Below are 23,152 nucleotides of genomic sequence, written 5' to 3' on the forward strand. Positions count from 1 at the left end.
GAATGACAACCTCTCCCTTATTTTTGCACAAATGGACACCAAGCATCTCACACCAATAGTAGCAGATCATCTGGATGTGTCATATAAATTTCAGCCTGCTAGCTTTACAAGGGCCTAGAGGCCTCTTGAAGTTATTGCATTAACCTTTTAATGTAGCACAGGCCACTATAAACAAAGAAATCATTTCATGAAGCCTGTTAGTCGTTCAGTATTTGTTGTTGCTGTGTGTAGTTTTCTGATAAAATAACAGCAGTCTTGAGTCACATATCAATAACAGATGTATGTCAATTTTATATTCAAACATGTGCTGTATGTCTCACAAAAGATTTTAGACGTGCAGTGTGGTTGGCTGCCGCACAAGTGCTCCACAATATTACACATATATTCTTGTTACTACACTATCACAACACCAGAGTCAAGAACTCAACAATACTACACATATATCCTTGTTACTACACAATCACAGCACCAGAGTCAAGTACTTCACAATACTCCACATATATCCTTGTTACTACACTATCACAACACCAGAGTCAAGTACTTCACAATATTAAACTTATATCCTTGTTACTACACTATCGCAACACCAGAGTCAAGTTCTCCACAATACTACACATATATCCTTGTTACTACACTATCACTCTGTGCGCAGAACCATCAGTAGATTCTGGTCCACAGACCTCAGAGCCCGAGTTGGGGTGTAAGTCCGGATCAGATCACTGATGTAAGGAGGAGCCTGACCATCAATTGCTCTGAAAGTAAAAACTATTATTTGAAAATTGATCCTGAAAGAAAGTGGCAGCCAGTGAAGAGTTTTAAGGATCAGAGAAATGTGAGTTTTTCTACCAGACCGGGTCAGAATTCTTGCTGCAGAGTTTTGTATAAACTGCAGGTGAGACAGCCTTTCTTCTTTAGACACGAAAATAAACTGTTACAATATTCTTAACAAGAAGACACAAACGCATGGATAACAAGCTCCAAATCATGTTGTGAAATAATTTTAGTTAACATAAGTTTAGAGATTTTTTTCGGTTGAAGGAAACAGTTTCTGGTCAGTTTTATGCAGTGTTGTACTAGAAACATGTCAAATACAACACTCAGGTTTCTCAGGCTCAGTCAAGGCTGAGGACAGATCCAAGAGAACCAGAACAGTGTATTTACCCATATCAGCCGACATAATGATTAAACTGGACACTTTCAGTAAGACTGTCTCCGTAGAGAGATGTTTATGGAAGCCAGACTAAAACTTCTCATGTATGTCGCTCTGGTCCAGGAACAATGACAGATGCTCAGACACCACCTTCACCAAGCTATTGGACAATGGCATGTTTAAATACAAGAGTTAAATTCAGGTTTGAGTCAAGCTGGATTCTTACTTCATCACCAGGCTGCAAGATGGTGAAATCACATCTTTTTATAATCATGTTAAGATAGAGTACGTGCTCCTTTTCTGGGAGGTGTTTTCAGCATGAATATTTTTCATCTTTCATCGCAACTTTCTTGGAAAATTCCCATTCCCACTCATGTGGTGGCCAAAACAGAGCCGGCGGCTTGGACACTTTATTTTGCTCAACTTTCAACAGACTCATTTTAAAGATGTAAGTGAACAATTTCCCACAAACTATCTTCTCCCCCCGACTCTCTGAACACAATCTACCCCTGTTTGTATAAACCAACCCTGCAGCAGCAAAATATGAATTAGCGTCGTCGTTTTGGGAAAACAATACTTGAGAGTTCAAGAAGCTTAATGTTTAATGTCTGTGTACTCTTTCTCAGCTGACAGACACACACGTCTCAATTGACTTGGCTTGGACTCTAATGTCCTTTGTCCTCCTTTGAAGATATGGAGCAATAATATTGAGAAACCTTCTGTTCAATGTTATTGTGGTGTCGCCCTTAAGGGAATTCCTGGATTAATATCATTGCTGTGGGGAAGAAAAAACATCCAGAAATATTGAATTGCTATACAGATATTTGGTCTGCATGAATTTTGTTCAAGAGAGATTACTCATGGGGTGAATCTACCACAATTTTGTGTCCCCGCTAGTGTAAGTAAAAATTGAACCCTAACTTCAGCAATGGTTAGTGTCTGCAGGTGCTTGTTAGTTGGTTTTCTTACTGGTCACTAGATTAAAGTCCACATCTGAGTGCGAGTTTCGCTTTATTAATCATGCCAGGTTGAAAAATGTACAAGGCAGGGAGAAAATATTTTTTCGTTCTCTCTGACATTTTTCAATAAGTTTCCAAATGAGCACATTGTTAAGAACTGGATACACAAGAGTTGCCTCAAACTGAAAATCAAACACAACCTTTTTGCTGTGAGGCTGCAGCTTCAGTACTCACATCTGCAAACAAACCGTTTTTAAAAAACTATTACATCTATTCAGTATTTTGTTATCTGAACAGTAAAAAATTTACTTTTCAAGAAACTAAAACACACATTATTATGATAATTCTTTTCAGTTTCTATATTTATTTTAGGGTTGGGCTGGACAGAAGCTTGAATAATATCAATATATAAATAAATAAAATCTCATTCCGCAGGCTCAATTTAAGAAAGAGACAAAGCTCAGAAGTGAAATGGCAGCAACAAGCTTTTTTTTTTTTTTTACAAAACTTCCTTTTTCTTGTCACAGAATGATCACTTCTCCAGCCAGTTAGAACTGTAATAGAGCATGATTTTGTCAATTGTGCTGAAGACAAAACACAGGATTGCAGTAAATGATTGCATGTCCAAGCCTCTTTTACCCACTCCATAACATCTTGGAATGACATTGTGTGGTTCATCTTATCTTCCACTGATCATGTGTTGAAGCCATAAGTGGAACTCATGCTGCCTCATTCTGTTTATCCACGAGACTCAGAGTTAGATTAGCTGTGTGGACAAGAGTTTCTCCTGCTGGTAATCTATTTATTTGCTGTTGGTATAGTACATCAGCAGCAATGCCTCTCTTGTCACATTTATGATAATTATGAGGTGGACAAAAGACTTCATTGATGTCATAATCATATGGAAATAGAATATATATACAAATACAGCATGTTGTGTAAAACTCCCTGTGTTCATTGTCAAGACCGTATTAGTGGTTTATCCACACAGAGGCTTCTGCATCTATGGAGTAGTGCAGTGCGAGCAGCATGTGTTATGATGTGTCTCATTGAAAGCATTTTGGTTGCAGTAGAGTGCAGGAACCATACATCAATTCCAGCCAAGGAGGATCAGATGAGCTCTTCTTGACATCCATAAAAAACAAAAAACAGGACTTGGACTTCCTTTGAAGACTGCCATCTGGTCTAATGAGCTTCTTTGAAGATGTTATTGTGCAAAGAGCGTTTATGCCATATGTATGGTAAAATTTCAGAGAAGGCATCAAAAGATACCTGAAACTAATACTTCATCCACCACAATATTTTTCAAGTCATGCTGCATTCTGCAGTGAGTTAAATAGAGAAAACACGGTTTCACAGCACAAGTACACTTTGGTGGCAGAGAAGCTGTAACTTTGTTTATCTTCCTGTTATACTGAATTGAGTTGCTAATTGTCTCTACCTATTGGCTTACAACCAAAAATTCTAGCAGTTTAATAAGATACAGAAAGGGTTTTCTATCTTAATAGGTCATTTTTTGCTCTTGCTAATCAACATTCATCTCTTCTCATTCAAGTCAGAATTAGTAATAAACAATACTAATAGTCTATAGCTCTTTTTTTTTTCAGATTGTATGTTATATGAGCCATACATGCAGAAATTGTATTGCTGTACTGAAAGCAAACACCAAAATAATACTAAGTGAAAGTAACACAAAAGTAATGTAAAAGTATTGTGATATCTTAAAATTTAAAGACAGTAATATTGTAGTGTTACTAATGACTGCAAAATGAGAATAGTAAGTAATGAATAATGCATTACCATTTTCGAAGTAACTTGCCCAACCCAGCTAACCCCAATCATAAAGGTGACAAGGTAGCAGAATTGATGATGTTGGATGTATACTGATTGTCTCACTAGCAGCCCTGATGCGTTTGTTCTTAAAAATATGTATTTTCTGGGAAACAAAAAAAATGTGAATCGACATTCACTTCGACTGAAGTTGCCAGAATGTCCTCTTTACTGACATGTAAGTAAGTAAGTAAGTAAGTAAGTAAGTAAGTATGTAAGTAAGTAAATAAGTAATTAGTATTCTTGTGCTTGACACGGAGCAGAAGCCCTTCCAACAGGCCTGTCAAGAAACAGTTTGCTCTGTCATGTTACACATGAACGTAAAGGTGCGCATGTACAGGCAAATACACAAGCAATTATCCTCAATGGAGGCCTACTGAAGTAAGGGGCCGACCAGCTCTCTCCCCATGATTCTGCCCCCAAAACATAACTCCACCACCTCCTTGCTGATGTTGTCCTTGTTGTGACATGGGATCCCTGGAGGATCCTACACCTTGATGTTCGTGGGACCCCAGAGGCACAAGCAGCTTAAAATATCAGTTTGATACTTTTTTCTTTCCCATATTGCTTGGAAATGGTCATCTGCTTAATAATGTGGAACACCCTTCATAAGTAGTTTTTCCTTAATTGGGATCACCCGGCAAACTAATTGGTAACTGGTGTCTGAGATGATTTCCGTCATCCAAAGCGATCCTGGGACCAAATACCTTCCATGAGTTTAATTGAAATCAAAAAATGTAATCTTTATAACACTTAAATACAATTTGCGTTATAATTTGGAACACGGTGTACATATGTGTGTCATTCCTGACAGAGAAATTTATACCAAATATTAGACCAAGAACCGTACTGCAAAGTGAGAATTGAACCAGGGAACGTCTTACTGTCACATAACTAACTGCAAGATTGTGCTCTATTGGTTTAAAGGTCCCAATATAAGAAGGAGAAGAGGTAGAAGTTAAACAGCGCCATCTTCCTAGTTCTATAATACCAAACTGAATTCAGCCACAATCTGGCCAATATGTGGTAAAATATTTAGCTAAACCTTCGATGACAGCTTTTCAAACATGATATTTTCTTGTATTTACTTATATCTTGTTAAGCAGAGACTCTGACAGTAAGGCAATACATACATTTCTAATAGAGGACTTTCCATGAAAACTATCAATAAGCTGCTGTCATCACAATTTTGGTGTTGACAGTCATACAGTAATACACTGATTTTATGCTCTTACTCAGCATTGAGACAAATTTACAATGCATCTTAACTTTTGTTTCCCCCAATCGCCTTTCACATCCTTTATATTTTGGAACATCAAACATGGCACATAAAAGCCTTCCAAACCGCACCACAGACCTTTGCTCCTGAAATGTGTTTCTCATTTCATGCTATTATCATATCTCTGGACAGGTCCACATTCAACTTTTGTTTTGAAGATGCCAGATTCAGAGAGTAAATGAGCCACAGAGTCCATAATTCAAACTCTAATCCTACTCTAAACCTAGATGGAGATGCAGCTTTTTACTGGAAACATTTTCTGAGCCGAAGAAAAGGGAAGATGTTAAGAAAGTCGGACTAATCTAGAGGTTACTATGTGTTTTGGCCGAGTCGGTCGGTTTGTTACTTATGTTCAGGGAGGATAAGAGAGTAGCGGTTGGTCAGATAAATAAACTTGTGTCACAGGAATGCCTTTAATCTACGGATTCAACAATGACTTGAATAGTTGTGTTGTAGATTACCTCCCTTGATGATGTTATATCTGAATCTGATGCTCAGAGTACTTACTTCATAACAATGAGGCGCATTATCTGAGAAAAACTTTCACAGAAGGGAAAGCAGTCAGTCGCTCTAGTTAAAGAAATTTAGTTTAAAATTATTTATTTATTTTCGTATCTCGGCAGCTTCTTGTTGCATTAGCACATCAGCGTACTTAACTTAACCTTTCTTGTGTATAATAACTCCCCTTTTTCTTCCTGGTCATCCTAATGAATAGGCCTCCACATACTGCACCTAGGGCTGAACGATTATGGAAAGTGATCTAATTGTGATTATTTTCCTCAATATTGTGATTTCGATTTAATATGATTCTGTGTATTTCTTCTCAAGTAAAATAAAAAATTGACATTACAATAAAGTGATAAAGTCGATGTTAAGATAAAAGCAAATTAAGCATAAATTGAAATAAAGTAAAGACGGTTTAATTTATTATTTCATTTAAAATTATAAATAATAATAAGATAAATCTTGATTGAAACCTTGTAAATAATTACAGCAATTGCTTTAAAAAATAAAAAAAAAACATTTATATTTATCAGTCACTAATAAATCATACAAACTTAAGTGCAGAGAAAACAAAACTGCATGTCCGTCTTATGTCATTTTAAATGCATCCCTTGTTATACAAATCATTAGATCCTAATTAATACTCTGTTTGTTTGTTCATTGTATTGCACAGTCCGGTGGTTGTGTACTGGATGTCCTTGTTTGATTCAGTTAAGTTTCGTTATAAAATATTGTTGGCAATTTTTTAGATACTGAGACAATGTTTTATCTTATGAATCTGCTCTGTCTATTTAAATGGGTGACTAAGGAGAATATCTTGTTAATTACACTGTGTGTTTGTAGGTGTGTTAGTTAGTATAGGTCTCACTGACTCTTTCACACAACAATACTGATTCACCAAGCAGACAATCAAACCCAGCAAGAGGCTCTCTGGCCTCTGAACCTCTGAAGAACCAAATCTTCCAAACCTGGTAGATCTGGAAGGTATTCACATCCTCTCTTTGTTTTGTCACTCCCTTATAGTGCTCCCATTTCATAACCTAACCCAAGAATTGCTTCCATTGCTGTCAGCCATCGACAGAACAAACGCCAGGATACAAGGAATACAATTGTAAACAAATTTGACCTCCACTCAGCAACAACACAAGGCTACTCACCTATGCACAACATTTCCAAACAATTAAAAGTCATTCCCTCTTATCTTAAATGTGGCTTCCCGGAACATTTGCTCTTTATACATCACACTCACACATGGACACAATGAAGCAGCAAAATGAAACCATCCATCTTCTTGACAGCAAACACAAAAGTCTCACCTTCTTTTAAATCTTTGTAATAAACCAGTGAAACGTCGCAACATTTCAAATCTAGATAAACTGCTTTATTGTCTGTCCAACAAGCAGCGTCCATCCAGAGGCTTTGCAGGATCGATAATTAGGATGATACCTAGAGACAAAAACTAGAAAGAGGAGTGTATCTGAGAAGCATGCGACTTGTGTTAATACAAAAGAAAAAAGCATTAAAGAAACTACCATGTTTAAAATAAGTTATTTGCTTTATTTTTTATCTTTATCCGTTTGTTAATAAAGGATATACAGTAAATATGAACATAGTAAGATGCTATGCCAATTCCAGCATACCAGCCCCTGCTCACCAGAGAAAAACCTGCTGTTAAGAAGGTGAGAGTGTGGCCAGAGGGAGCTATGTCTGCACTGAAGGACTGTTTTGAATGCACTCAGTGGAAGATGTTCAGAGAGGCTGCAACAGACAATCAACACACAGATGTGGAGCAGTATGCTGCTTCAGTGACCGGTTACATTTAGTGGTGCATGGAAGAGGTCACAATAACAAAGACAATAGTCACACGGGTCAACCAGAAACCCTGGATGACTAAAGAGGTGCACACGAGTCTGAGGGAACGTAATACTGCCTTCAAATCGGGTGATGCTGAGGCTCTCAGATCAGCGAGAGCCAACCTGACCGGGTCATCAAGATAGCAAAACAGGCCTACAGTCGGAAGATCCAAGGTTTCTTCCATGACCCCAGCAACACCAGACAACTGTGGCAGGGCATCAAGACCCTCACTGATTACAAAGCCACACCTGCACCCTGCCAAGATGATACCAGCTTCCTCAATGAGCTCCACACAGTTTTTTTGGAAGATTTGAAGCAATGAACAATAACCCTGCGAGGAAAGCCACCCCAAACCCAGACAAACAGACACTCAGGCTCGAAACCGCTGCTGTACGGAGAGCCCTGAGGAAAGTTAGGTTAGGTTAGGTTAGGTAGAACTTTATTGAATTGTTTTTTTTTCCAATTAGCCACAGCAAATACAGCAATTTTACATAAAAATAAATAAAAATAAAAAATACAAAATATAATATGAATAAAATAAAATAAAATAAGAACAAGAACAAGAACAAAGAGAAAGAAAGAGAAAGAACAAGAAGATACAATCTAAGTCTAAAGATAAAGATAAAGAACATAGATCAAAGAAAAATAACAAAGACAAAGGATACAAGACTAACATAGAACAGAACATCATGATACTTTTACTCTACTCCTGCCCCCGAACTCAGAATTGTATAATTTAATAGCAAGAGGAATGAATGAGTTCTTGAGTCTATATGCTCTGCACCTGGGAAGGAGAATTCTTGAACTTATTCTACTTCTCTGCTCACTGATGACAGTGTTCAGAGGATGACTGTCATCGTCCATGATGGACAGTAGTTTGTCCAGTGATCTCCTCTCAGCAACTGTCACAAGTGAGTCCAGCTTCATGCCAACCACAGAGCCAGCCTTTCTGATCAACCTGTCCAACCTGTTGAAACTCCTCTTGGACACATTATTATTATCACTTTATTGAAAGTGTCCAGTGACATCATGATGTCGGCTGACTCGGGTAAATTCACTGTTCTGGTGCTCTTGGATCTGTCCTCAGCCTTTGACACAGTTGATCACCAGATCCTGCTGAGAAGACTAAGGGATGAAATGGGACTGTCTGGGTCTGTGTTAGAATGGTTCTCATCTTACCTTTCTGGGCGCAGTTTTAGTGTATCTGCCAATCAAATGAGGTCTGAATCGGCAGATCTGTTGTGTGGAGTCCCTCAAGTTTCTGTTCTGGGTCCTTTATTGTTTTTGCTGTACTTGATTCCCCTCGGTAAAATCATTCAGAGATTTCCAGATGTTTCTTATCACATTTTTGCTGATGACATCCAGCTCTACTGCTCTTTTGATCCAACTGAGCCCCAAAGGCTGAACAGCTTAGTCAATTGTTTGCTAGAAATCAAACAATGGCTGAATGAAAACACTTTACAGCTAAATGTGGACAAAACTGAAACTCTGGTGATTGCTCCTGATGATAAGATTCCAGGGTTGAGTCAGTACTTGGGTGACTTAGGTCAGTCTGTCAAACTGAGCCTGAGAAACCTGGGTGTTGTATTTGATAAATACATGTCTCTTGTTCGACACTGCAGAAAACTGACCAGAAACTGTTTCCTTCAACTGAGAAAAATCTCTAAACTTAGGAAAATGTTGTCGGAACATGATCTGGAGCTTGTAATCCATGCGTTTGTTTCTTCTCGTCTGGACTATTGTAACAGCGAGAATTCTGACCCGCTCAAGTAGGAGAACTCACATTTCTCCGATCCTTAAAACTCTTCACTGGCTTCCAGTTTCTTTCAGGATCAACTTTAAAATTCTGGTTCTTACTTTCAGAGCTATTCATGGTCAGGCTCCTCCTTACATCACTGATCTGATCCAGCCTTACACCCCAGCTCGGGCTCTGAGGTCTGTGGATCAGAATCTACTTATGGTTCCACGCACACGGCTCAGGACCAGAGGAGAGAAATCTTTTCAGGCTGTTGCTCCTAAGCTTTGGAACGATCTTCCTCTCTCTTTGCGCTTGATGGAGTCTACTGACTCCTTTAAGAAACACCTTAAGACGTTTCTATTTGTTCAGGCTTTTCCTTGAATTTCTCGAACTCCTGTGTTGTTCTCAGTATTATCTTGATCTTTAAAGTATGTACTTTTTTGAGTATTGTTTTGATTGTCTAAGCGCTTTGTGACCCTGGTCTCAAAAAGCGCTATATAAATAAATATTACTTACTTACTTACTTACATTCCCACCCCAACACACCACAGCATAGAACAGGACACTGGCCACCACACACTGGTAGAACATGTAGAGGAGCTCCACTGCTCTCCACTGGAGTCTGCAGCACCTGGATGATAAGAACACCCACATGCGAATGCTGTTCCTGGACTTAAGCTCAGCATTCAACACCATTATCCCCCAGAACCTGGTATGCAAACTGGGCCCTTTGAGCCTCAACACCCCCCTGTGCAACTGGCTGCTGGACTTCCTTACCAACAGAACCCAGTCTGTCCGTGTTGGCAACAACACCTCAGGAGTCATCTCCGTCAGCACCGGCTCCTCACACTGCTGTGTCTTGAGCCCGCTGCTGTTCACCCTGATGACCCACGACTGTGGTCCCAGGTACAGGAACGTCGACAAGACCAAAGAAATCATCATAGAATTCAGAAGATCCCGACCCAGCCACACACCACTCCGCATCAATGGCATAACGGTGGAGGTCGTCAGCAGCACCAAGTTCCTAGGGGTGCACATCACAGAGGACCTCAGCTGGATACTTCACACCACCTCCCTGGTCAAGAAAGCCCAGCAGCGCCTGCACTTCCTGAGACGAATGAGAAAGGTGTCTCTCTCCCCTCCCATCCTCTCCACCTTCTACAGAAGAACCATCGAGAGCCTACTGACCAGCAGCATCTCCATCTGGTCGGGGAGCTGTAAGGCCTCCGACTGGAAGTCTCTGCAGAGAGTGGTGAGGACCGCGGAGAAGATAATCGGGACACCACTCCCCCCATCCAGGACGTTGGAAAAACACGCTGTCTGAACAGGGCCCACACAATTCTGTGCGACCCCACCCACCCCCTCTATAGACTGTTCTCTCTCCTGGCGTCTGGCAGAAGGTTCCGCAGCATCCGCTAAAGAACAGAAAGATTTAGAAACAGCTTCTTCTCTCTGGCCATCAGACTGTTGAATAAAATATAAATTTAGCTATGCAATATTTAAAATATTTTGTATTGATTCTGTTTATACTATATTGCACTATTTTTAACTTATTACTATTCATATTTATACTTTTATATATACATTCACTCTGCTTTGTTTTTTAACGGTTGCCAAGCAATGGAATTTCGTTGCCAGTTTCACTGCTGTGTTTTCTGTGCAATGACAATAAAAGTTTTTTAATAAATTTAAATTTATTTTGTAAAATCATTTTCATGGCAAGAATATTACTGAGTTTTATTGCAAAGGCAAAGGTTTATTCCGAAATGTACAGTTTAGAAAGATTGGAGTAGTTAGTTGTATTGATTAGATGGGGTATGTAACTACCATTATTTCCCTCATCAATACTTGTTCTAATAATTCTGAGGGATGAGCTCAATTAATTACATTGTATATATATACATTACATTGTATTATATATGAGCCGCATCATAGTCAGCCAGCAAGTCATCTGTCAGCCGGCATGGAGGACGAACTGGTTGAGCTGTCATGTGACCGCACTTTTCTGCACTGACATATGTTAAAAATAAATACAGATCATGTCTGAATGTGGAGAATGATCTGTGGTCTCCACAATTAAACCACAAATGGACTTGCTGTGTTCATCCATCTCATTAGATGAGATTAACACAGAAAAAAAATAGTTGCCCAAATGTAATTTGCGCAGCAACAATGTAAATATGTTTACGTTCTTATTACTATTTTATTTGTTTCTGTTAAAAGTTGAGTTTGCACATGACAGCAATGATGTGCACTCCATCACATTGTCAATAACAATGGTCGCACCCTCAATAACTTTGCATTTAAAACCAGTCATCACAACAACACCGGCAACACCCCCTCCCCTTTTATTACTCCTACTTTGCCAAAACATTTCATAACCCTCTAATCCATCCTGTAGATTTTTTTCATTGCCAAGTCTCTGAAATTGCTATTATACTCACACTTTTGTTTAAGCTGTTGAAGATAATCTTTAATTTTGGAGAAGTTACTGTAGAGACGCCTACTATTAAAATGAATAACTAAAAAACCCTCCATCTTCATACTAGAAATAAACTCATCTTCAGAAGTTCATGTCAATGTTCTGGTAGAAGTGGATCTCTGGATCAGTGTCTTTTACCAACTCATAAAGCGTGTGGTCTTAAGTAAAACAACTTGAAATCTGCATGTTCACACATTTTTACCATATTTTGTCACACACACACAATATTTCGCTTTATATCTGTTCTCCATGACACAAAATATGTTTCAACATTTCCCCACTATGCCACCTCTTTACCATGTGTTCATCATTTTAATTTGTATTGTTCCAGCTCAATAATATCTCTGGTGACCAGGGGCCTCATGTACCAAGGGGTTTTACGCACAAAAAACATGCTTAGCCACCTTGCACATCAAAGACCATATGTATCAATACTGAAAAAGCGGTACAAAGTTCATAATCACGTGATCAGAGCAATCTCTTTGAAAAACACCTATATAAATACATTGTCACATGAATTGTCTGTTTTTAATTTGTACACAAAACATTTTTATTTTATAAATGTAATAAGAACTCGCGTGTGTTGCAGTTGCGTCACAAATTTATATGAAACTCAGATGATCAGATCATCTTCATCTTCATCATCTTCATCTTAATACTCACTTAAAAATACGCACTTTAAGTTACTGATTTACAGTTTTATTCTTGTTAAACTAGTAAAAAAGAGCGTGGAAAGGGACACAGAAGTTTGCGATTAATTCTACATTGATTGGGATGTACGAAGGAAAGGTGCCTAAATTCATGTCGCTCACAGATTCATACATCCGAATATTTTTGTGCTGCGCCGTCATCTGGATTTCACTTTCTGGACATATTTAGCAGAAGATCTACGAACTTCTTAGTACATGAGGCATCAGCACTTCAGCCTCTTCTGGTGTGGCATTCAGTCGTATCATTATTCTACTTGTATTCCAGTCCAAAAGACTAAAGTTAGCCACATAGGAACTCACAGTGAGAAACGATACCGCACCACAAGAACCATCAATCCATTTCTCATCCCTCAGAAAGGCAGTGCTATATTTCTGTTCATTCAGCTAGCAACAAGTTTGTTGCTGTAGCTCTCTGATTAGCCATTCAAAGGATGGGAATACTCTGGCAAAACAAACCATTAGCTTTTTTTTCTCTGTCTCAGAAATAATATATTTCATAAACACATCTAGTAACACATCATTAGACCTTGATCAACTCAGTCAGATGAATATAAATGCAGAAATGTATATAGAAGTTTTTCTGCTTACCTTGATTATTTGGCCTGTTTGTGTGTCGAAAATCGGACTTGAATGTATTAAAATATTAACAAGTACTTAGCAATCACACTCGCGTTTCCTTTTCCTGTGGCCAACATTATAAAGTCATTGTCTCCTTCACTTCATCTGATTCAAACTTAGTCACTATTGATAATATCATACCTGACATTTATGAGCTCTTCACTGATGGGGATTTTGGATTTACAATCTTGCGGACTTGTTTTATGGGCAAGGAGGTGATGTTAAATTTCAGAGTCACAACGCGATAAATATTGACACTCTCGCCCTGCATTCCTCAACACCAGTATACATTCATTCCTAATATACCCCCTAACTTCACCACTTCGGCATCAATATGAAAACACCCGTAATTCATTGCTGTTTCTAGCGAAGTAGCACATTTAAAATCCTCTCAACTTAAATTTAAACACTTTTTTCGATGCTATCCACCAGACTGCTGTATAATAAATTCAATTTGACACAAAACTGGGCTCAAGACGTGGAGCTGAAGCTTTTTCCCCAAAACCATAGATTCCACTTCTTCTGAAATCAAGGTCCAGTGGAGAAATAAAAAAGAGCACTCGGATGGTGATGACATCATGATTGATGCCCTTTTTGGTTCAGTTGCACTCTCCAGTTTTACATTGCACGTCTGAGAAAAGTGAAGAAAGCTTCCTGCAGCACACAAAGACTTGTCAGCTTGAAGGTCTAGAAGGTTATTTCTTCAGGATTCCACTCTCTAAAATTCAAACGAATGATTTGTTCTTTGCTCAGCTTCACTTTCAACAACTTCTCTTTCCCCGGCCATCTCCTCCAACTATTTGCTACCTACAGCAGCGGCGTCGGTTAAGAGTTGGAAGAGTTTTTAAAATAATTGTCAAGATGTTTCTAAACACAGAATGCTCCTTTCCTACCTCTAGGAAATAAAACATTTGCTTATTTGGAAATGAGCTGCAGTCACCAAACAGGACTGTTACGTTTGTTTAAATGACCAATGAAACAAACGTAACAGTCGTGGAAGTGGTAAAGAAGGACCGACACAAGAATGAGTTTGAGGGAATATGTCCAGTTAGTAAATCAGAAGAAACAACTAACATGAATGTAGATTCAGAACATAAGCAGAGAGCTATCGCAGAGACAACTTCTTGTGCTGAGGGCGAAGTTCTAATGATTTTATTAAGAGTGAAAATAAGAATGTTCAGCTTAACACCTCTGGTCATTCCCGTGTGTTTTATTGGAAGGCAACTCTAAACAATTGAGTCCTTAGATGGCAATCAATCTGACTTTTACAGAAGAATACCTTTTCTAGAGAGAATCTGTCCAACGGAATATTGCGTCATAAACGGCCATACCTGCTAAACGGACCGAAAAATCCTGGATGTGAGGAATGGGATAACGGCTGTGCGTAGTCACGTTATTTAACCTCCGAAAGTCACCACAAGGACACCAAGACCCATCTGACTTAGGCACGATGTGAAGTGGCAAGGCCCAGGGAACGCCTCACTTTCCCCAAACGCGTGGGTAGTTGAGTCAACTGTTAATACAGAAGTCCGGGATCAGAGAGAGCAAGTCACATGGAGCACGGATATTTATACTCTTCATGTACCCGCTACATCTGCACTATTTAAATGTAAGTATGTGGTCCATGTCAGAAATGTTTGAATGAACGAATTTAAACGGTTAAACCATTTTACATTCATGTTTTCATTCGTTTCGTGGGGGAAAATTCATGGTCTCGTGCTCATTTAAATGTGATTTGCATATGTAAAAGAGGGCATGGAAAGAGTCTGCGATTAATTCTACGTTGATTGGGATGTACGAAGGAAAAGTGCCTAAATTCCTGTCACGTACAGATTCATACATCAGAATATTTATGTGCTGCGTCACCTTCTGGATTTCAGAACTTTGTACCGCTCTTTTCAATATTGATACATGTGGACTTTGACGTAAACGGTGGCTAAGCACGTTTTTTGTGTGTAAAACCCCTTACTTCATGAGGCCCCAGGGGCTGAGTTTACATGCTCTTGTCACAACTCCTTCCAACCTGGGAAACCAACCCACCTCATCAACCCCACTTGCGAGGGCTCGACAGAGGAGTACAAGAGGCCTCTGAGCAGCCCAGTCATCAAACTGTTGTGGTTGGTCTTCTAGCCAGTTTTATTATTAGTATTATTATTTTCTAAATCGACTTGTTTGCCTGTCTGCCCACATAGTAATTCTGACCTCGCCTCAAAGGATAACCCACCTGCTTCGTCCAACCTTCAGCCTGCTCCTCGGCCACCAGATCTCCGGCCCCGGGCCACCACCACTTGCGCACCGGCCCTGTCTCCCTCCACCAGCACTGCGGCACTTTCTGCGTCCTCCGGACCTCACCCCCCTCAAGCAAGACACTGACCCTTGATTAAAGACTTTATTTAGAGCACAAGTCCGCATTTGATTTTATTCGGTCATTGCCAATTAAAGCTATGAAGATAGTCAGAGGTCTTATTGGAAAACAACATCCATACAAAACACGTTTTTCTTCTTTCTATCATCTAAGATTTATCTGGCAATCTCACACAGAGTTTGTTGTGGCAGGCTGAGCAGTACGGTTTTCCTTTTAGTTCTTTGAATGTTCCATGGCTGAGCTGCTGCTGACAAAGGGTGCAAGTGAAATGCTCTGGATGAAACTTGCAATCCAGTGCAAAGATGGAGCGACCCATGATGGGAAATCCACAGCCACGGCACAGGTTGCCTTGCCTGGTGTGATAGTGCAGAGGGCAAAGAGGTCGACCATCCAGCTCCATGAACGAGCCTCCAGAGAAGGGCTTCAGACAGTCCTAGACAAATAGATTGAAGAAGAGCAAGTGAGGCCAGATAAGAATATTAATGTTTGACTTTAGTTCTTTGTACCTGTTCATTACAATCTGATTTATTTGTATTCCTAATGTTGTTTTAGACAACAGTTAGACTCTCAAATACAAAAGCTAATTGGAGCTCCTCATAAAAACATAAAAGGATGTTTTTTAAATCATTGTTTTAGCTCAGTGGTTTGCCTTCAACATAATGTGTTATTAGAGCAGTTTTACTGCTGAAAGAGCCAACACACATGCAGGTAAAATTGGCAAAAGACGGTTTTGACAATGTGTTAAAGAGTTGAGAGTAAAGGCTGCACTTGTTTTTTCCATCAGTACCTCATGTGTGTGCGTCTTTTGCTAGGGGAAAAATTGGAGGCCACTGTACCATAATCGAAAAATGACGTGTTGGAAATGAGACTGTGTTGGAGTGTGATTGTGTTTGTGCATGAGTCTCTGCATTTGTGCATGTGTGCATGACTGTGTGTATGAGCATGTTTGCACGGTTGAATGAGTGTAAGGTCTATAGTCTAAAACTCACGGAGCAGACGAAGCAATCGGGATGCCAGGTGCCGTTTGCTGCACTCAGATAGTTCTCTTTTACTGACTCACCACAGCCAGAGCACTTTGGAGCGAAGAGCTGGTAAAAGTGTTCGCAGCAGTAAGGTTTCCCTTCCTTCTCTAGAAAACCTGTAATTAGACATCAATTAGTCTCATTAACTTGCAACAGGACAAGCCTCTGAACTCTCGCACCTTCTGCTCCAAACAGACATCCAGAGTGGTGACAGAAGAAGTGCTCCGGGTGCCAGGTCTTGTCCATAGCTGTCAGGATGTTCTTGAAGTACGAAGTGAAAATATGAAATTATTAATTGTCACATCACACATGATGACACGTTAAAAAAAAAAAATTAAATAACACTACTGTCGGTATGGGATGTCATCTGCCCAGACTTACTTTGTGTTTGTGTTCCTTTAATGTCTCGTTTTGGTAACATGGAGTCAAATAAAATGTGTACTTTATGCATGTTATCGTTGCTGTATCCTAAATGTCTCATTAACTTAGTTAAATAAAGGGATAACACAGATAAAGATCCACTCTTCAAGTCTCTGCAGAAAACAGAGTGAGCAGAACAAAAACCAAAATAAACATCATCCTAATTCCTTTCTTCTTACTAAAGTTTTTAATGTGCATATATTCATAACAGATTAAATATGTAGATGGTTGGCAGGTGTATGGTAATTTGATGAGCTTGCTGAGTCAACAGTTTCACCTACTCACATTCATGATGGAGCCTTTGCAGTAATCACAGCGAGGAGCAAAGAGTTGTTGGTAGTCTTTGTCACAATATGGAGATCCTTCGCGCTCGAAGAAAGCTTTGGTGGCCAGCTCTGTCTTACACACTGCACATACAAAGTGCTCAGGGTGCCACACTGTGCCCAGTGCTGTAAGTATCTGCACAAAGTGATGATCTTAATCAACGACACAGCTCTCATGGTATGTGGGTCACTCTACCAAACCAGTGACATATGTGTCCAGTCCGATTCATGACATCAAGATACATTAATTTAAAGTAATTCAATTTCTTAAATGATGCCCATGTTACTACACTCTACATCACTGATCTGATCCAGCCTTACAGCTCGGGCTCTGAGGTCTGTGGATCAGAATCTACTTATGGTTCCTCGCACGGTTCAGGACCAGAGGAGAGAAATCTTTCCAGCCTGTTGCTCCTAAGCTTTGGAACGATCTTCCTCTCCCTCTGTGCTTGATGGAGTCTACTGACTCCTTCAAGAAACATCTTAAGACATTCTTATTCCTGCAGGCTTTTCCCTGATTTTCTGGGACACCTGTGTGTTTTCTCTGTGTTATCTTGATCTTTTTAGTATATATTTTATGAGTATTTTTTTTTATTGTTTAATCGCTTTGTGACCCTTGTCTAGAAAAGCGCTCTATAAATATAAATGACTTTAATACTTACTTACTTACAAAAAGATAAATAAATAACTTAAAGGGAAAAATTATATTAATATGTTGTATTTCTGCTTCAGGATTTCAATACGTAAATGTTTAAAAAGTTAAATCCAAGATATAAAAAGTGTGAATGGCACTGGTCTCATAGAATGGTCCTTGAGATTATTATCTGTACCTTTCCGACGATGGGCTTGTTGCATGAGGCACAGTGACCTTTGGTTTTCGTTCGAATTCCGATCTTTTCCAGGTCAGAGCTCAATCCACCCAACAGGTCATTGATTGTGCCTGATGTTGTGTTGGAGATCATGATCCTGTCATTCAGTTCACTTCTTCTTTCCACCTGTTCCTCTCCTGTTTTCTTCTCTTCGCCCGGTTGTTTTGTATGGAGTGGTGCAGGTGGAGGTGGAGGTTGAGCCTAAACAACACATTTATCTTTAGTAACACTGACTCCTTTGAGAAACATCTTAAGCCGTTTTTATTTGTTCAGGCTTTTCCTTGATTTTCTGGAACTCCTGTTGTGTTATCAGTTTTATCTTGACCTTTAAAGTATATACTTTATTGAGTATTTTTTTGATTGTTTAAGCGCTTTGTGACCCTGGTCTGGAAAAGCGCTATACAAATAAAAATTACTTACTGACTTACATTCTGAAATTAATATCATCGGCCAATGCTTCCCTCTAGTGGTGAATCTGGTAAACTGCTCTTTAAATGACTGCACTTTTCTGACACGGATTAATCACGTCAACAATGGCGACAGAAATGATCATCTGACCTCGTGTCCAAGAGTCAACATATCCTGTAAAATGGAATCGAGCTCTTCAGTGAGTGAGTCAGGCGGTGACGAATCTGCGACACTGAAGAACAAAAACACATTTGAAAAGCCCTCGTTTATATGTTTTAATATGTATCTATGTCTATTTACCTGTCAACATTTGTAGCGGTGGAGTTATGTTCGATAAAACCAGCCAAATTGTAGTTCCGCACCTGCCCACACGTCAGAGAGTCAAAAACGCAATAATAAAAACAATAAAAGATAGTTTTTCAGCTTCTTCTTTTAGGATCCCAAATATGACCAGCATTTTAATGGTGTTTGACACATGCATGGCATGAAAGAGATTCACAGGAAGTTAAAATAATGATTTAAAATTATTTTTATTCTGCATTTTAAAGGAAAAAAACACAATTTCTGTCTTTGTCTCACTTTGTCCTGTTTGTTCTAACTTCAGGGCTACCAAGTTTCAAAAATGAGAGTGAGATTGGAGTACGATTTTGTAAACTGATGTCTTAATCTCCATGCCAGCTTTAGCATAATTACCTTGTCTTAGTTGACAATGTTTTGTGACTAAGATGGTTGAAATAGCGGGATTTGATTGTTCATTTCTGTAATATTCTACAGTGATATGTGTACTGTATGTTGGTTGTCTGTGGGATAGTAGCCTACACACTCATAATGTAAACAGGTGTTTTGTGTGCAGGATATACACTGAGATGACAAAGTTCTGGTGCAACAAGTTGGCTTCGGTTTATTCTACCGCTCCTCACAACAACGTCCACCCGCTCATGGATGGATAGATGGATGGATAGATGGATGGATAGATGGATGGAGGGACGGAAGGATGGAAGGACGGAAGGACGGAAGGACTGACTTTATTAATCCCTCTGGAGATCTCCTTCGGGGGAAATTGGTTTTCCAGCACACAGCAACACAGATGATAAATTCATAAAACAAGAACAAAGATCAGGATGACAAAATCCAAGTAAAAAGAACATAGATCAAAGAAAAATAACACAAAGGATACACAGATGTATACAGTACAATCTAATAGCACGAGGGATGAATGATTGCTTGAGTCTATTAGTGTTGCATCTGGGGAGGAGCATTCGTGCACTTCATCTGCTTCTCTGCTCACTGATGACAGTGTTCAGAGGATGACTGTCATCATCCATGATGGACAGTAGCTTCTCCAGAGGTCTCCTCTCAGCAACTGTCACCAGTGAGTCCAGCTTCATGCCAACCACAGAGCCAGCCCTCCTGATCAGTCTTAGCTCTAACATCAACAACCCTAGCCTGACGACTACCGCAACTCTAGAGGGACAACATAGATTGTTACAATAACATTGTTTTTAGCTGGAGCTACTAGGCCATCAGCCTAAATCTTGCACACTGCCACTTGCAATGTGTTTTAATGAATAAAGGTCAGGCAGCTGAGAGAAGGATAACTTCTGCATCAAACAAACTTAAAATAAATAAACTTAAATATACAGATTTAATTACGTTTTTCCGGAACAATTTCTGATGTTTGGTCTTTTAAACAAGATAATACAGACGAGCACCACAGAGGAAAGTTATTTAAATTGTGTGTCAACTATCACTTTAATAATACGTGGTGCCTCCTGTGGTTGGCTAGATTTATGTACAACGTACCAAAGTTTATTATGATGAATAAAAAAAATAAAAAAATTAAGAGCATGGAATGAGCAGATATAAGCATGAGAGATGTCAGTGAGAATCAGTCAAATATTGTGACTATCACTCTCAAAGCTTGGCAGCCCTGTTTCTTGTGTGTCTACAACTATACATCAATCAGTCCTGTGCTTCAACCAGATTCCGCTTAACCTCAAACCCCAGTTCCAACACTCTAACAGGTGTACTGTTATTTCTTAATGTTCATAAATGTCTCATAAGAAACACCTCTCAGAGGCAGCCAATTGTAAATGTCTATAAAGGATTCTGAAGATTTGACCAACTACAACTTGCTTCAACGTTGCTTGATAAACTGATGGTTTGTGTGATTAAAGAACTTTAACTTCAATAATACTCGAGCCGTCTCGTTGACTCTGTGATCTCTCCTGGTCTCTTTGGCATGTTTTGAGTTGGTATCCATTAACCATCCATCATCACAGGTAAAAACAGGTTGTTGAGGAAACACATCATTAATGTGACTCCTACTGGTTAACACAAAAAGAAAAAACTGGAACACTGAGGTTGTTTATTCTTTAAAGTTCTGATCCTTATCCTTCAAACCTTAAATTGTACACTGCTACAGCATATCTAGTGAAGGCTCATTAAAGACGTAAGTATGAGGGGCTGTTTGAGACAAAATATAGTTTTTCTCTCACACCTACTATCAAACTCTCACATCTACTATTAAACTCTTTCACACCTTCTATCAAACTCGCTCACATCTACTATCAAACTCTATATGACTCTACACGCATCTGGGTGTTCTGCACCTTTGGAACGTAACATTATGTTTCCTTTCTGACGTGCTTGCAGCAATGTGAGGTGCTCTCCTTAAGTAGGAAAAGCCAGACGATCATCATCCATGAATTTGAAGTTTTTTCATACTTCTCACTATAAGGGTCCAATAGTCTCAAAATTCAAAAAAACAATTCTTATTTGCTTTGATTAATATTTAGATTTCAAATAGGCAGTTCTGTGTGTATAAAAGGTGAAGCACAACGTGCAATTACCAAGTAAATATAACGTTAAAGTGCAAGGCGAAGACTGATATAATAAAATAACTTGCATGCTCACCTTCCAAGCGTTGAATTCATTCTTCGGGCACCTTTGTAAAAAGTCCAGTTGTGATTAATCCGGTGTTCGCGCTATAACTACTGAATATAGACGCACTTTAGGCGGATATGACATACTTTAGCAGAAGCGATGATATTATAAATAACGTGATACCAATAAAAACATTTGTATCACACTGCTGCTCTGAGATTCCGTGAGTTTGATAGTAGGTGTGAGGGTTTGTGTCAATTTTATCAGTTTAAACAATTTCCCGAAGGAGACCTCCTGAGGGATCAATAAAGTTTTACCTTACCTTACCTTACCTTGATAGTAGATATGAGAGAGTTTGATAGTAGGTGTGAGAGGGTTTGATAGTATACATGATAGAGTTTGATAGTAGGTGTGAGAGGGTTTGATAGTAGATATGAGAGAGTTTGATAGTAGGTGTGAGAAAGTTTGAAAGTAGATATGAGAGAGTTTGATAGTAGGTGTGAGAGGAAATACTGAATTTGTCTCAAATGGCCCCTCATACGTAAGAGTCCATCCTGACACACATTCTTTCCACACGTTTACACTCAGAGCAGTAAACAGACTCGTTCGAATGTATATGCTTTTTAAACTGGCACCACAGAAAATCTGTTAGATTGTCACATTGACAAACCTCTCCACTGCTGCGTCTCTTAACGTGTATGTTGTCCGCCTCAGTGATACCCAGGGACAGCTCTTCCAACAACAAATCTGTAATGAAGATCAGTAAATCTTAGAGAAAGTACTGGTGCCTGAACACATCTAACTGGTACATGTTGGTGTACATGTACTCATGCATGGGAAGGTAGATATCATACACTCAACGAACATGCTTGATATGTGTTTGAGGTTTCGCTCTTCAGACCAGTTTCCTGAGGAAGTCATGAAATGACATTGCAGAAGCGAAACTTACAAAGATGTTGACATGTATCAACCTTTAACTCTTCCATAATTCTTTTAAAGGGAAGAAAATGTTCATAAATCAATTTTATTTTAAGAGTAATAAGAGTCGAGTAATTCTAGTAGTCAAACGTGATGATCATCCCTGATAAACCAATAGACTCAGTTACAGTTACGTTGAATCAACATTTCTTTTAATGGTTAAAAATATATGTTCTAATAAAAAAATTCAAAGAGGTTTATAAAGTGGTTATTCTCACCTAACTCATCCATGTTAATCCACAAGGCTGAAGCGAAGTGCTCTCGTGCTGCTTAATGTGAAGAATCAACCACTGCACAACTGTAACTTCCTCCAACGCAAGATTTTGCTCAGTGGTTTCTCCACCGACAGCATTTCATGTTTTAATCAGGTGTGTTAAGAAATATAGAAGCATTTAGAAAATGTGTTAAGACCTTCTATCCTTCTTGCATATGATATTGTAATCAATTTTTTTTTTTTTTTTGGTTTTGTTCTTAAATAAACATGGCACATTTTAAATGTCTCCTCTGTATCTAAATCAGTTTTGTTTTTCATTTAGATTAGAGATATAATTTCATATTCAAAGATTTAAAAGAGAAAAATACACAAATATGTATATAAAAAAAAATTAAGTATATTTAATATATAATATCAATCAATACTGATTTAACAAATGTTTCAATTTAAAACTGATCAAAATGCAGTAAATATGGATATGGAGAGGGTGCTCAGTCTCTTTAAACTCCTTTTTTAGCCACATCCATAGCAGAGGGGCTTGAA

The 23,152-nt window shown here is 38.9% G+C and overlaps 1 protein-coding gene across 1 annotated transcript; it reads right to left on the reverse strand.

Annotated features, from left to right (window-relative positions):
• Positions 1-15,499: 15,499 nt before the first annotated feature.
• Positions 15,500-22,717, reverse strand: lpxn (leupaxin). The gene is made up of 9 exons (XM_087785461.1): positions 22,614-22,717; positions 22,088-22,164; positions 18,832-18,893; positions 18,682-18,763; positions 18,085-18,324; positions 17,217-17,390; positions 16,691-16,772; positions 16,479-16,627; positions 15,500-15,922 (listed from the first exon to the last, which is right to left on the reverse strand). Exons 1-9 carry the CDS (start codon positions 22,624-22,626, stop codon positions 15,638-15,640), a joined length of 1,164 nt encoding a protein of 387 aa, XP_087641587.1. The 5' UTR covers positions 22,627-22,717; the 3' UTR covers positions 15,500-15,637.
• Between the last annotated feature and the right edge of the window lie 435 nt (positions 22,718-23,152).

The sequence above is a fragment of the Callionymus lyra genome, chromosome 2 (genome assembly GCF_982586985.1).
Source record: "Callionymus lyra chromosome 2, fCalLyr1.hap1.1, whole genome shotgun sequence".
NCBI classification, from domain to species: domain Eukaryota; kingdom Metazoa; phylum Chordata; class Actinopteri; order Syngnathiformes; family Callionymidae; genus Callionymus; species Callionymus lyra.